At 54.2% G+C, this 11,931-nt stretch overlaps 1 protein-coding gene across 1 annotated transcript; it reads right to left on the bottom strand.

Annotated features, from left to right (window-relative positions):
• Positions 1–248: 248 nt before the first annotated feature.
• On the bottom strand, positions 249–10,198 carry LOC141726478 (myosin-binding protein C, fast-type-like). The gene is made up of 9 exons (XM_074531384.1): positions 10,195–10,198; positions 10,015–10,103; positions 8,107–8,299; positions 7,354–7,493; positions 4,921–5,080; positions 3,553–3,689; positions 2,060–2,246; positions 810–835; positions 249–336 (listed from the first exon to the last, which is right to left on the bottom strand). Exons 1-8 carry the CDS (start codon positions 10,196–10,198, stop codon positions 825–827), a joined length of 921 nt encoding a protein of 306 aa, XP_074387485.1. The 3' UTR covers positions 249–336; positions 810–824.
• Positions 10,199–11,931: the final 1,733 nt, after the last annotated feature.

Below are 11,931 nucleotides of genomic sequence, written 5' to 3'. Positions count from 1 at the left end.
TGTGAGGGGAGAAAAGGGAGGGAAATGTGAGGGGAAATAAAGGGAAACATGAGGGAGAAAAGAGTGGGAAACCTGAGGTGAGGAGACAAAAATGGAGGGAAACATAAGGGGAGAAAAGGCAGCAAATGGAATGAAAAAGGGCCAGGAAACACCGAAAGAGAAGAAACCATGAAGTGGGAAAGGTGGGAAAAGCGCTCCCCGATTCCTCAGGTGCCCCCTCCCCAAAATGAAGCACAAAGACTCTGGGGGATTGCTCAGATTCTTTATTTTTATTGGGGCTCATGGGGCCTTCGTCACCCACACACTCTTCTTCCTCACCACCATGGGCCCGTGGCTCTGCAGGACGGTGGCAAAAATGGGGGTCAGCACCCCAAAATGAGGGAGAACCCCTCAAACGTCACCTCAAAATCCATCCCACCAATTAAACACCCCCCCTCCAAATTAAAAATCTCCTAATTAAACCTCCCAAATTAAAGATCCCCCAAATACAGCCCCAAAGATCACCAGTTAACTCCCTCAATTAAAGGCCCCCCTGATTAACATCCCTAATTAAACATCTCCATTTAATCTCCCCCAATTAAAGCAACCACTAATTAAACCCCTTAATTAAAACACCCCAATTAAACCCAAGTAAAACCCTTCTATTTAACCCCCCAATTAATCCTCCCAACCAAACCCCACCAATTAAATACACCCCAATTAAACTTCCCAATCAAACCCCCTAATTACATAGGGGAGGTTTTAATTCATTAATTGATTAAAATTAATTAATTAAAATTAATAGCACCCCAAATGAAGCACCCCCTCACCATTTTTTGTCACCATCACTGGGGCACTGTGAAGGGAGAGACAAAACATTGAGGGGACTTCAATTCCCCCCCAAACCCACAATGCCCCCACCCCAATATCAGGAACCCCTCCCAAGGTACCCCAAAAATTTTGGGGGACCCCCTGAAATCCTGAGGAGCTCCCCCAAATTTTGGAGAGCCCTTTCTCCCTCTGGTAATCACAAACCCTCCCCAGGTATTCATGATCTCCTCCCAAAATTTTGGGGACCCTCCATGATTTTGGGGACCCCCTCACCCCAAAATCTATCAGGATCTCCCCCAGATTTTGGGGATCCCCCCAATTTTGGGGAGCCCCCTCACCCCAAAATCAGTCCCAGGAACCACAACCCTCCCCCAGCTATTCACGACTTCCTCCAAAATTTTGGGAACCCCCCCGATTTTGGGGACCCCCTATGATTTTGGGGACCCCCCCTCATTTTGGGGATCCCCTCACCCCAAAATCACTCAGGACCTCCCCTAGATTTTGGGGACCCCTACCCCAATTTTGGGGATCCCCTCACCCCAAAATCAGTCTCAGATATTCACCAAATATCCACGACCTCTCCCAAAATTTTGGAAACCCACCCTGATTTTGGGGACGCCTTCCCATTTTGGGGACCCCCCCTCATTTTGGGGACTCTCTCACCCCAAAATCAGTCAGGGCCTCCCCCAGATTTTGGGGACCACCCCAATTTTGGGGACCCCCCTCACCCCAAAATCATCTCAGGTACCACGACCCTTACCCAGCTATTCACGACTTCCTCCAAAATTTTGGGACCCCCCCTCATTTTGGGGACCCCAATGATTTTGGGACCCCCCTCATTTTGGGGACTCCCTCACCCCAAAATCACTCAGGACCTCCCCCAAATTTTGGGGTGCCCCTTCTCCCCATGGCCGCTCCTCCCCCAGGTGTTCACAACCCTCGCCCAGCTATTCACAACCTCCCTCCAAAATTCTGGAAACCCCTCCCGATTTTGGGGACCCCCTATGATTTTGCAGACCCCCCCTCATTTTGGGGACCCCTCACCCCAAAATCACTCAGGACCCCCCCCAAATTTTGGGGTGCCCCTTCTTCCCCTGGCCGTTCCGCCCCCAGGTGTTCACAACGGTATTCACATCCTCCCCTCCAAAACTTTGGGAACCCCTCCCGATTTTGGGGACCCCCCCGCGATTCTGGGGACCCCCCCCCGTGATTGTGGGGACCCCCTGGCCCATGTTGGGGCGCCCCTCACCCCGAATTTCGAGGCGGCACTCGGTCAGGGCCTCGCCCAGCTCGTTGACAGCCCTGCAGGTGTAGGTGCCGCCGTCGAAGGGCCCCGGCTTGCGGATCAGCAGCGTCAGCACCCCCTGGCTGTGCCGCGCCAGGAACTTGGGGTCGTCCCCGATGGCCATCTGGTTCTTGAGCCACACCACCTTGGGCTGGGAGGGGGGGACACGGTCAGGGGGACCCCGAAATGCACCCCGAAAATAGCCCAGGGCACCCCAAAAACACCCAGACCCGGGGGTCAGTTCACAGCCCCATTGGGACACTTCAAAACCAACCAGAGCCCCATTGGGACACCCCAAAACCCCTCCTCAGGTGAACCCCACACCTGGATCTTGAGCCACACCACCTTGGGCTGGGAGAGGGGGGGACACGGTCAGGGAACCCCGAAATGCACCCCGAAAATGGCCCAGGGTACCCCAAAAACAGCCACAGCTGGGGGCCCATTGGGACACCCCAAAAACCCTTCCCAAAAACCCTCTCTAGGTGAATCCCACACCTGGATCTTGAGCCACACCACCCTGGGCTGGGAGGGGGGGGGGGGCACGGTCAGGGAACCCCAAAATGCACCCCAAAAATAGCCCAGGGCACCCCAAAAACACCCAGACCCGGGGGTGAGTTCACAGCCCCATTGGGACACTTCAAAACCAACCAGAGCCCCATTGGGACACCCCAAAAACCCTTCCTCAGGTGAACCCCACACCTGGTTCTTGAGCCACACCACCCTGGGCTGGGAGGGGGGAACACGGTCAGGGAACCCCGAAATGCACCCCGAAAATGGCCCAGGGCACCCCAAAAACACCCAGACCTGGGGATGCATCCATAGTCCCATTGGGACACCCCAAAAACCCTTCCCAAAAACCCTCTCTAGGTGAATCCCACACCTGGATCTTGAGCCACACCACCTTGGGCTGGGAGGGGGGAACACGGTCAGGGAACCCCGAAATGCGCCCCAAAAATAGCCCAGGGCACCCCAAAAACACCCAGACCCGGGGGTGAGTTCACAGCCCCATTGGGACACTTCAAAAACAACCAGAGCCCCATTGGGACACCCCAAAACCCCTCCCCAGGTGAACTCCAAACCTGGATCTTGAGCCACACCACCCTGGGCTGGGAGGGGGGAACACGGTCAGAGAACCCCAAAATGCACCCCAAAAATAGCCCAGGGCACCCCAAAAACACCCAAACCTGGGGATGCATCCACAGCCCCATTGGGACACCCCAAAAACCCACCCAGGACCCCCAAATCTCCACCCAAACCCCCCCCAATTTCAGGCTGAACAGACCTGGGGGTACCCCAAAACCCCCTCAGGACCCCAAATCTCCTCCCAAACCCCCCCAATTTCAGAGTCAGGGTTACCCCAAAACCCACCCAGGACCCCCAAATCTCCACTCAGCAACCCAAACCCCCCCAATCTCAGGCTGCACACCCCCGGGGGTCCCCCCAAACCCCCCCCAGACCTTGGGGTGCCCCCTGACGGCGCAGTTGAGGGCGGTGGAGTATCCGGCCACGGCGCTGCGATCCACCAGCGGCGTCAGGAACTGCGGCGCCGAGCGGAAATCGTGCTCCTGGTACTGGGGGGGCTTCAGCCGCAGCTCTGGGGGGGCCACAGCGGGTTAGGGGCACCCCGAAAACATCTGGGGGGGATCAAGGGTTGGGGTCCCACCCCCAGGTTGGAATAAGGGGGGGTTTTATCAAGGTCAGGGCACAAAGTGTGGGTGAGCCCCTAAAAATGCTTTACAATTTTAATATTCCCTGTTGAACACTCTAAATTAATAATTCTTAATTAATTAGAAAATCTCAATTAAGGGATCAGTTATTGGCAAAATTTGGGGGTTGGGTTTTGGGTGGGTTTGGGGTTCACAGGGATCTTCCTGAACTCACAAAAACTGAACCAAAATCCCTTCAGATCTGCCCCAAAACCACCTCAAACCACCCCAAAACCACCTCAAACCACCCCAAAATCACCTCAAACCTCCCCAAAATCACCCCAAATCCACCTTAAACTGCCCCAAATCCACCTTAAACTGCCCCAAAACCCCTCAAAATTTGAGGTTGGTGTTTTGGGGATGCTTTGAGTGGTTTTGGGGACCAAAGGTATCATCCTGAACCCACAAAAACGGAACCAAATTCCTTCAAATGTACCCCAAAACCACCTCAAATCACCCCAAAAACACCTCAAACCACCTCAAAACCACCTCAAACCCCCCCAAAACCCCTTAAAATTTGGGGTACCCGCTTTGGGGATGCTTTGAGTGGGTTTGGGGATCAAAGGGATCTTCCTGAACTCACAGAAACCTCCCCAAATTTGCCCCAAACCTCCCCAAATCCACCTCAAATCCCCCCAAATCCACCTCAAATCCCCCCAAACCCACTTCAAACCCCCCCAACACACCTCAAACACCCCCAAATCCCCCCAAAACCATCTCAAAAACCCCTCCCAAACCCCCCGAATTTGGGGGTACCCGCTTTGGGGATGACGGCCGTGTTGCAGGACAGCCCCGGTTTCTCGCTCAGCCCGCACAGGTACCCCCCAAAACCACCTCAAACCCCCCCAAAACCAAATCAAACCCCCCAAAACCACCTCAAATCCCCCCAAAACCAAATCAAAGCCCCCCAAAAACACCTCAAAACCCCTCAAGACCCCCCAAATGTCCCCCAAAATTTGGGGTACCCGCTTTGGGGATGCTTTGAGTGGCTTTGGGGACCACAGGGATCTTCCTGAACTCACAGAAACCTCCCCAAATTTGCCCCAAACCTCCCCAAAAACACCTCAAACCCCCCAAATCCCCCCAAAACCATCTCAAACGCCCCGAATTTGGGGGTACCCGCTTTGGGGATGACGGCCGTGTTGCAGGACAGCCCCAGTTTCTCGCTCAGCCCGCACAGGTTCTCGCTGAACACCTTGAACAGGTACTCGTTGCCCATCACCAGCTCCGAGGCCGTGCAGCGCAGGGGCCGGTTGTGCTCGTACACCGTGAACCACTCCTGGCGGGGTTCGGGGGGCGTGAGGTGGTTTTGGGGGAGATTTTGGGGGGCTGAGGGGTTTTGGAGTGGTTTTGAGTTGGTTTTGGGGGAATTTGAGGGGGCTTTGGGGGAGATTTTGGGGGGCTGAGGGGTTTTGGGGGGTTTGAGGGGGTTTTGAGGGGGGGATTTGAGGCGGTTTGGGGGGATTTGAGGCGGTTTCTGGAAGGTTTGAGTCGGTTTTGGGGTGGTTTGAGGCGGTTTTGGGCAGTCCTGAGAGGGTTTTGGGGAGATTTGAGGGGGTTTGGTGGGGATCTGAGGGGGTTTTGGGGGGGTTTTGAGTTGGTTTTGGGGGGATTTGAGGGGGTTTTGGGGGAGATTTTGGGGGGCTGAGGGGTTTTTGGGGGGTTTGAGGGGGTTTGGTGGGGAGCTGAGGGGGTTTTGGGTGGGTTTGAGTTGGTTTTGGGGGGATTTGAGGGGGTTTTGGGGGGGTCCTGAGGTGGTTTTGGGGGGATTTGAGGGGGTTTTGGGGGAGATTTTGAGGAGCTGAGGGGTTTTTGGGGGGTGTTGAGGCGGTTTTGGGGGAGACGGAAAGGAATTGGGAAGGTTTGAGGTGGTTTGGGGGTATTTGAGGGGGTTTTGGGGGGTCGTGAGGGGGTTTTGAGGGGCTTTGAGATGGTTTTCGGGGAGATTTTGGGGGTTTTTAGGTGGGTTTCAGGAGGTTTCAAGGAGATTTTGGGGGGCTGAGGGGTTTTGGGGGGTTTGAGGGGGTTTTGAGGGGGGGATTTGAGGGGGTTTTGGGGGGTCGTCAGGGGGTTTGGGGGCGTTTGAGGTTGTTTTGGGGGGTTTGAGGTGGTTTTGGGGAGGTTTGGGGGAGATTTTTGGGAGCTGAGGTGGTTTTGGGAGATTGTGAGGGGGCTTTGTGGGGGTTTGGGGGGATTTGAGGTGTTTTTGGGGGGTTTTAGGGGAGATTTTGGGGAGTTGAGAGGGTCTTTAGGGGGGTTTCAGGAAATTTGGGGGAGATTTTAGGGAGCTGATGGGTTTTGGGGGCTCAGTTGAGGATCTGGGGATTCAGCCGAGGATTTGGAGGTTCAGTTGAAGATCTGGGGCTTCCATTGAGAATTTTGGGGATTCTTCGGGGTGATTTCAGGGTTCCATTAAATATATTTGGGGATTCCACTGAGAATTTGGGGTTCCATTGAGTATTTTAGGATTTCCATTGAGTGTTTTGGGGTTCCACTGAATATTTTAGGATTCCTTTTAGTATTTGGGGGTTCCATTGAGAATTTGGGGGTTCAGTTCAGGATTTGGGGGTTCCATTGTATATTATTGGGTTCCTTTGGGGTGATTTTGGGGTTTCATTGAGAATTTGCGATTTCCATTGAGTATTTTTGGGTTCCATTGAGTATTTTGGGGGTTCTATTGAGTATTTTGGGATTTCCATTGAGAATTTGGGATTCTATTGAGAATTTGGGGGTTCGGTTCAGAATTTTTGGGTTCCACTGAGTATTTTGGAGTTCCATTGAGTATTTTGGGGTTCCATTGAGAATTTTGGGATTTCCATTGATAATTTGGGGTTCCACTAAGTATTTTAGAATTCCATTTAGTATTTCGGGGTTCCATTAAGTATTTGAGGGTTCCATTGAGAATTCGGGGGTTCAGTTCAGGATTTGGGGGTTCCATTGAGTATTTTGGGGTTCCTTTGGGGTGATTTTGGAGTTCCATTGAGAATTTGGGGGTGTCCTTTGAGAATTTGGGGTTCTATTGAGAATTTGGAGGTTCCTTTTAGGATTTGGGGGTTCCATTGAGAATTTTGGGATTTCCATTGACTATTTGAGATTTCCATTGGAAATTTTGGGGTTCCATTGAGTATTTTGGGGTTCCATTGAGTATTTTGGGGTTTCACCGAATATTTTGGGGTTCCACTGAGTATTTTGGGGTTTCACTGAATATTTTAGGGTTCCATTGAGTATTTTGGGGTTCCATTGAGAATTTTGGGGTTTCCATTGACTATTTGAGATTTCCATTGGGAATTGTGGGGTTCCACTGAATATTTTGGGGTTCCACTGAGAACTTTAGGGTTCCACTGAGTATTTTGGGATTCCACTGACTATTTTGGGGTTCCACTGAATATTTTGGGGTTCCACTGAATATTTTGGGGTTCCACTGAGTATTTTGGGGTTCCACTGAGAACTTTGGGGTTCCACTGAATATTTTGGGGTTTCACTGAATATTTTAGGGTTCCACTGAGTATTTTGGGGTTCCTCTGGGCAGCTTTCGGGGCGCTGCCCCCTCACCATGGTTCTCTTGTCGGCCTTCATGATGGTGTACCCGGTGATCTCGGCGTTGCCGTCGTCCTCGGGGGGCTCCCACTCCACCAGGGCGTTGAACCCCCAAACCTCCTTCACCTGCACGTTCTTGGGGGGGCCGGGCTTCTCTGGAGAGGGGGATCGGATCAGGGACACCCCAAAAATAGCCCAGAAACACCCCAAAAATAGCCCAGAAACACCCCAAAAATACCCCCAAAACCACCCCGAAACTGCCCTGGAACCTCCTTGGGAAATAGCACCCAAAATACCTCAAAAACACCCCAAAATAATCTCATAAAATACCCCCAAAACTGCCCTGAAACCTCTTTGGGAAATAGCACCCCAAATATCTCAAAAACACCTAAGAACTGCCCCAAAATCCCCCAAATCCCCCAAAACCCACCCCAAAAATCCCCCTTAAAACTGCCCTGAAACCTTCCCAGAAAACGGCACCCAAAAATCTCCAAAATCGTCCCAAAAATCCCCCAAATCCCCCAAAAATCCCTCAAAAACCACCCCAAACCCATTCTGAAACATCCCAGTGCTCCCAGTTCCCAATCCCAGTGATCCCAGTCACTCCCAGTTCCCAATGCCAGTGTTCCCAGTGCTCCCAGTTCTCAATCCCATCACTCCCAGTCACTCCCAGTGCTCCCAGCGCTCCCAGTTCCCAATCCCAGTCACTCCCATCACTCCCAGTTCCCCATCCCAGTGATCCCAGTCGCTCCCAGTGCTCCCAGTTACCGACGATGCGCAGGCGCATCTCGGCCGTGTCCTCCATGCCCTCGATGCGCACACTGAGCCCGTAGCGCCCCGAGTGCCCCCTGGCGGCGGCGCGGATGAAGAACACCGTGTCCCGGTCCGATGTGCGCACGTGCACGTCCTCGCCCAGGGGCCCGCCCTCCTTCGTCCACGTCACCTGGGGGCGGGGCTTACCCTGCCGGGGGGCGGGGCTTGGTTAGATCTATGGGGGTGGGGGGTGGGGTTCAGGTGTCGCTATGGGGTCTGTGGGGTTGTGGGGTTTTGGGGTTGAGGTGTCCCTATGGGGTTATGGGGTTGAGTTATCCCTGTAGGGCTCAATTGTCCCTATGGGATCTATGGGGCTGTGGGGGTTTGGGGTTGAGGTGTCCCTGTGGGATCTATGGGCCTGTGGGGTTGAAGTGTCCCTATGGATCTGTGAGGTTGAGGTGTCCCTATGGGGCTGTGGGGTTGAGGTGTCCCTATGGATCTGTGGGGTTGAGGTGTCCCTATGGGACTGTGGGGTTCAGGTGTCCCTATGGGGCTGTGGGGCTGTGGGGTTGTGGTGTCACTATGGATCTGTGGGGCAGAGTTGTCCCTATGGGATCTGTGGGGTTGTGGGGTTGTGGTGTCGCTATGGGGCTGTGGGGTTTTGGGATTTTCAGGTTGAGATGTCCCTATGGAATTTTGAGGTTGAGGTGTCCCTATGGGATCTGTGGGGCTCAGTTGTCCCTATGGGATCTGTGGGGCCGTGGGGCTGAGTTGTCCCTAGGGGGCAGCGGGGTTGTGGGGCTGAGGTGTCCCTATGGGGTTGAGTTATCCCGATAAATCCATGGGGCAGAGTGACCCCAATAAATCCCTATGGGGCAGAGTGACCCCAATAAATCCATAGGGCTGAATTGACCCCATAAATCTATAGGGCTGAGTTGTCCCTATGGGGCTGAGTTATCCATACAAATCCATAGGGCTGAGTGACCCCTATAAACCTATAGGGCTGAGTTATCCCCATAAATCCATAGGGCAGAGTGACCCCAATAAATCCCTAGGGCTGAGTGACCCCAATAAATCCATAGGGCTGAGTGACCCCAATAAATCCCTATGGGGCCGAGTGACCCCAATAAATCCCTATAGGGCCGAGTGACCCCAATAAATCCCTATGGGGCAGAGTGACCCCAATAAATCCATGGGGCCGAGTGACCCCAATAAATCCCTATGGGGCAGAGTGACCCCAATAAATCCCTATAGGGCTGAGTGACCCCAATAAATCCGTAGGGCTGAGTGACCCCAATAAATCCCTATGGGGCTGAGTGACCCCAATAAATCCATAGGGCTGAGTGACCCCAATAAATCCCTATGGGGCAGAGTGACCCCAATAAATCCCTGGGGCAGAGTGACCCCAATAAATCCCTATGGGGCAGAGTGACCCCAATAAATCCATAGGGCCGAGTGACCCCAATAAATCCCTATGGGGCCGAGTGACCCCAATAAATCCATGGGGCTGAGTTGACCCCAATAAATCCCTATGGGGCCGAGTGACCCCAATAAATCCCTATGGGGCAGAGTGACCCCAATAAATCCATAGGGCTGAGTTGTCCCTATGGGGCCGAGTGACCCCAATAAATCTCTATGGGGCTGAGTGACCCCAATAAATCCATAGGGCTGAGTGACCCCAATAAATCCCTATGGGGCAGAGTGACCACAATAAATGCCTATGGGGCCGAGTGACCCCAATAACTCCCTGGGGCAGAGTGACCCCAATAAATCCATAGGGCTGAGTGACCCCAATAAATCCATGGGGCTGAGTGACCCCAATAAATCCATAGGGCTGAGTGACCCCAATAAATCCCTATGGGGCCGAGTGACCCCAATAACTGCCCAGGCCAGATTCCCCAGGTTTTGGGGTGCCCCTCTCACCTGGAAGGGGATCACCAGGTTCACCTGCTCCCCCACCTTCCTCACGTACGTCTGCCGCAGGTGCCGGGGCAGCCGGATTTTGGGGCGCTCTGGGGGGGGTTGGACAATGTTTAGGGGAGGATTTATGGGGCAGAACCCCCAAATTTTGGGGTCCTCCCCGATTCTGGGGTCCCTGCTTACCCATCAATTCCCTCCCTAATTCCTTCAGGTTCTTCTCCCCTAAGTTTCAGCTCCGTTTTTGGGGTCCTTCCCCATTTTTGGGGTCCTTCACCATTTTTAGGGTCCCTCCTCATATTTAGCCTTTCTCCCCAATCTTAGGGTCACTCCCAATTTTTGGGGTCCCTCCCCAATTTTGGGCTCCCCCCAAATTTCGGGGTCCCCCCTTTCCTTTATGGATCCCCCTTTGCCTTAAGGATTCCCCCCTGATTTTGGGGTCCCCACCTAATTTCGGGGGCCCCCCCCAATTTCCTGATTCCCCCCAATCCCTGCCTCCCCCCCCCGATTTCGGGGTGCTCCCCCTAAATTTCGGGGTCCCCTCTTTTCCTTATGGATCCCCCTTTTTTGGATCCCCCTAATTTCCCTTATGAATCCCCCCTAATTTCGGGATTTCCCCCCCGATTTCGGGATTTTCTCCCCCAATTTCAGGGTCCCCTCAATTCCTGCCTACCCCCCAAATTTCAGATCTGCCAGAAGCAGGCAGAAAGCCAACGGGGCTGGGGAAAAGGCTCTGCTCTGCTTACAGCATAGGCTGAGGGCTAGGAGAGCTCCATTTCCCCCTTGAGATGTTGGAGACGGGGCCTTTCACCCTCCTGATAGGGCTGCCCCTGGCTGCAGGCAGCCAAAGGAGTACGACGACACAAGGCCGAGAGCAGCAAAGCAAAGAGCCAGCCGTGCACAGCACAGGGAGGTGGCCCAGTGCAAAGCCAGCGTGGCACCCTGCAGGTGCCCGCTGCACGCTCATGTGTCCCTGCCTTGGGAAGGACAGGAATGCCCGTGGTCCAGGAGGGCCTTTCTGTGGCCCCTGTGGGCTCAAAGCTGCTGCTCTTCTGGCTCCATGGGGCCTAAAGCCACAGAGCTCGGCCTCCCCCACAGCAACAGGAACAAGACTTGGATATCAGACGGTGGAGATCAATGCCTAAGCCTGAGGGGCGGGGGCCTCCAGTCTGGAGCCCAGGGAGGGCACATGCCCAGCCCCACAACAGCTGGCCTCACGGCCCTGAAAGGCCAGGACCAGGGTTCCACGCCTGATTCCAGGGGGTCCCTCCAACCCGGCCACCGACCTGGAAGCGCCAGAGCAGCCGGCTGTCGGGATCAAGGCGGCTGCCAGGGGGCTTATGGCTTATGGCCTCTGCCAGCCCGTTGCTCAGGGCTTAGCAGTGCCTCAGCCCCTCAGGGTCTCCCCAAGCTGGCCGGCAGCAGCGCCGCAGCCCCACAGCAGCTCCAGAGGAGCCCCATCCAGAGGCACCTGGGAGCCCTCAGCAACACAGCCAGCAGCACATGGGCAGGAGGACACAGATGGCCCTTCCTCCCCGGCACAGGGCTTGTGGCCATTGCCAGGCACCGCTCTGGCAGGGATCCCCGCAGCTCCGGCCCCTGCCCAGCCGCTCTGTCGGCAGCACCAGCAGGCTTCAGCAGAACCATCAAAGGCCAAGGGGCTTCTGGCCATTTTCCCTGCAACACTGCACTCCTGGACAGCTGGCTGAGCACAAGCACCCTTTTCCCCCTCTCCCCCTGTGCCCTACAGACCCCGTGCAGGAAAAGAAAGATGCTGGGACTCTGTGTATTGTAAGATATTCTATTCTATTCTATTCTACAATATTCTATACTCAACAAAAACGAAAATACAAACAGAAAAATCTCGAAGAAGAAACAGAAAATCCCTGCTGGCTTAAATGGCCCCAGCAGACAGAGTCTTTC

Source organism: Zonotrichia albicollis, chromosome 35, assembly GCF_047830755.1.
Source record: "Zonotrichia albicollis isolate bZonAlb1 chromosome 35, bZonAlb1.hap1, whole genome shotgun sequence".
NCBI classification, from domain to species: domain Eukaryota; kingdom Metazoa; phylum Chordata; class Aves; order Passeriformes; family Passerellidae; genus Zonotrichia; species Zonotrichia albicollis.
The sequence above is the reverse complement of the archived record's forward strand: the minus strand, read 5'-3'. Positions and strand labels throughout refer to the sequence as shown.

Bases quoted from the DNA above. Each gene is read 5' to 3' on its own strand.
- LOC141726478 (XM_074531384.1), bottom strand. The intron at 7,494-8,106 runs GTAACTGGGAGC...CCCCCTCTCCAG, and splicing joins GATGCGCCTGCGCATCGTCG to AGAAGCCCGGCCCCCCCAAG. The intron at 2,247-3,552 runs GTCTGGGGGGGG...CCCCCCTCCCAG, and splicing joins CCGTCAGGGGGCACCCCAAG to CCCAAGGTGGTGTGGCTCAA.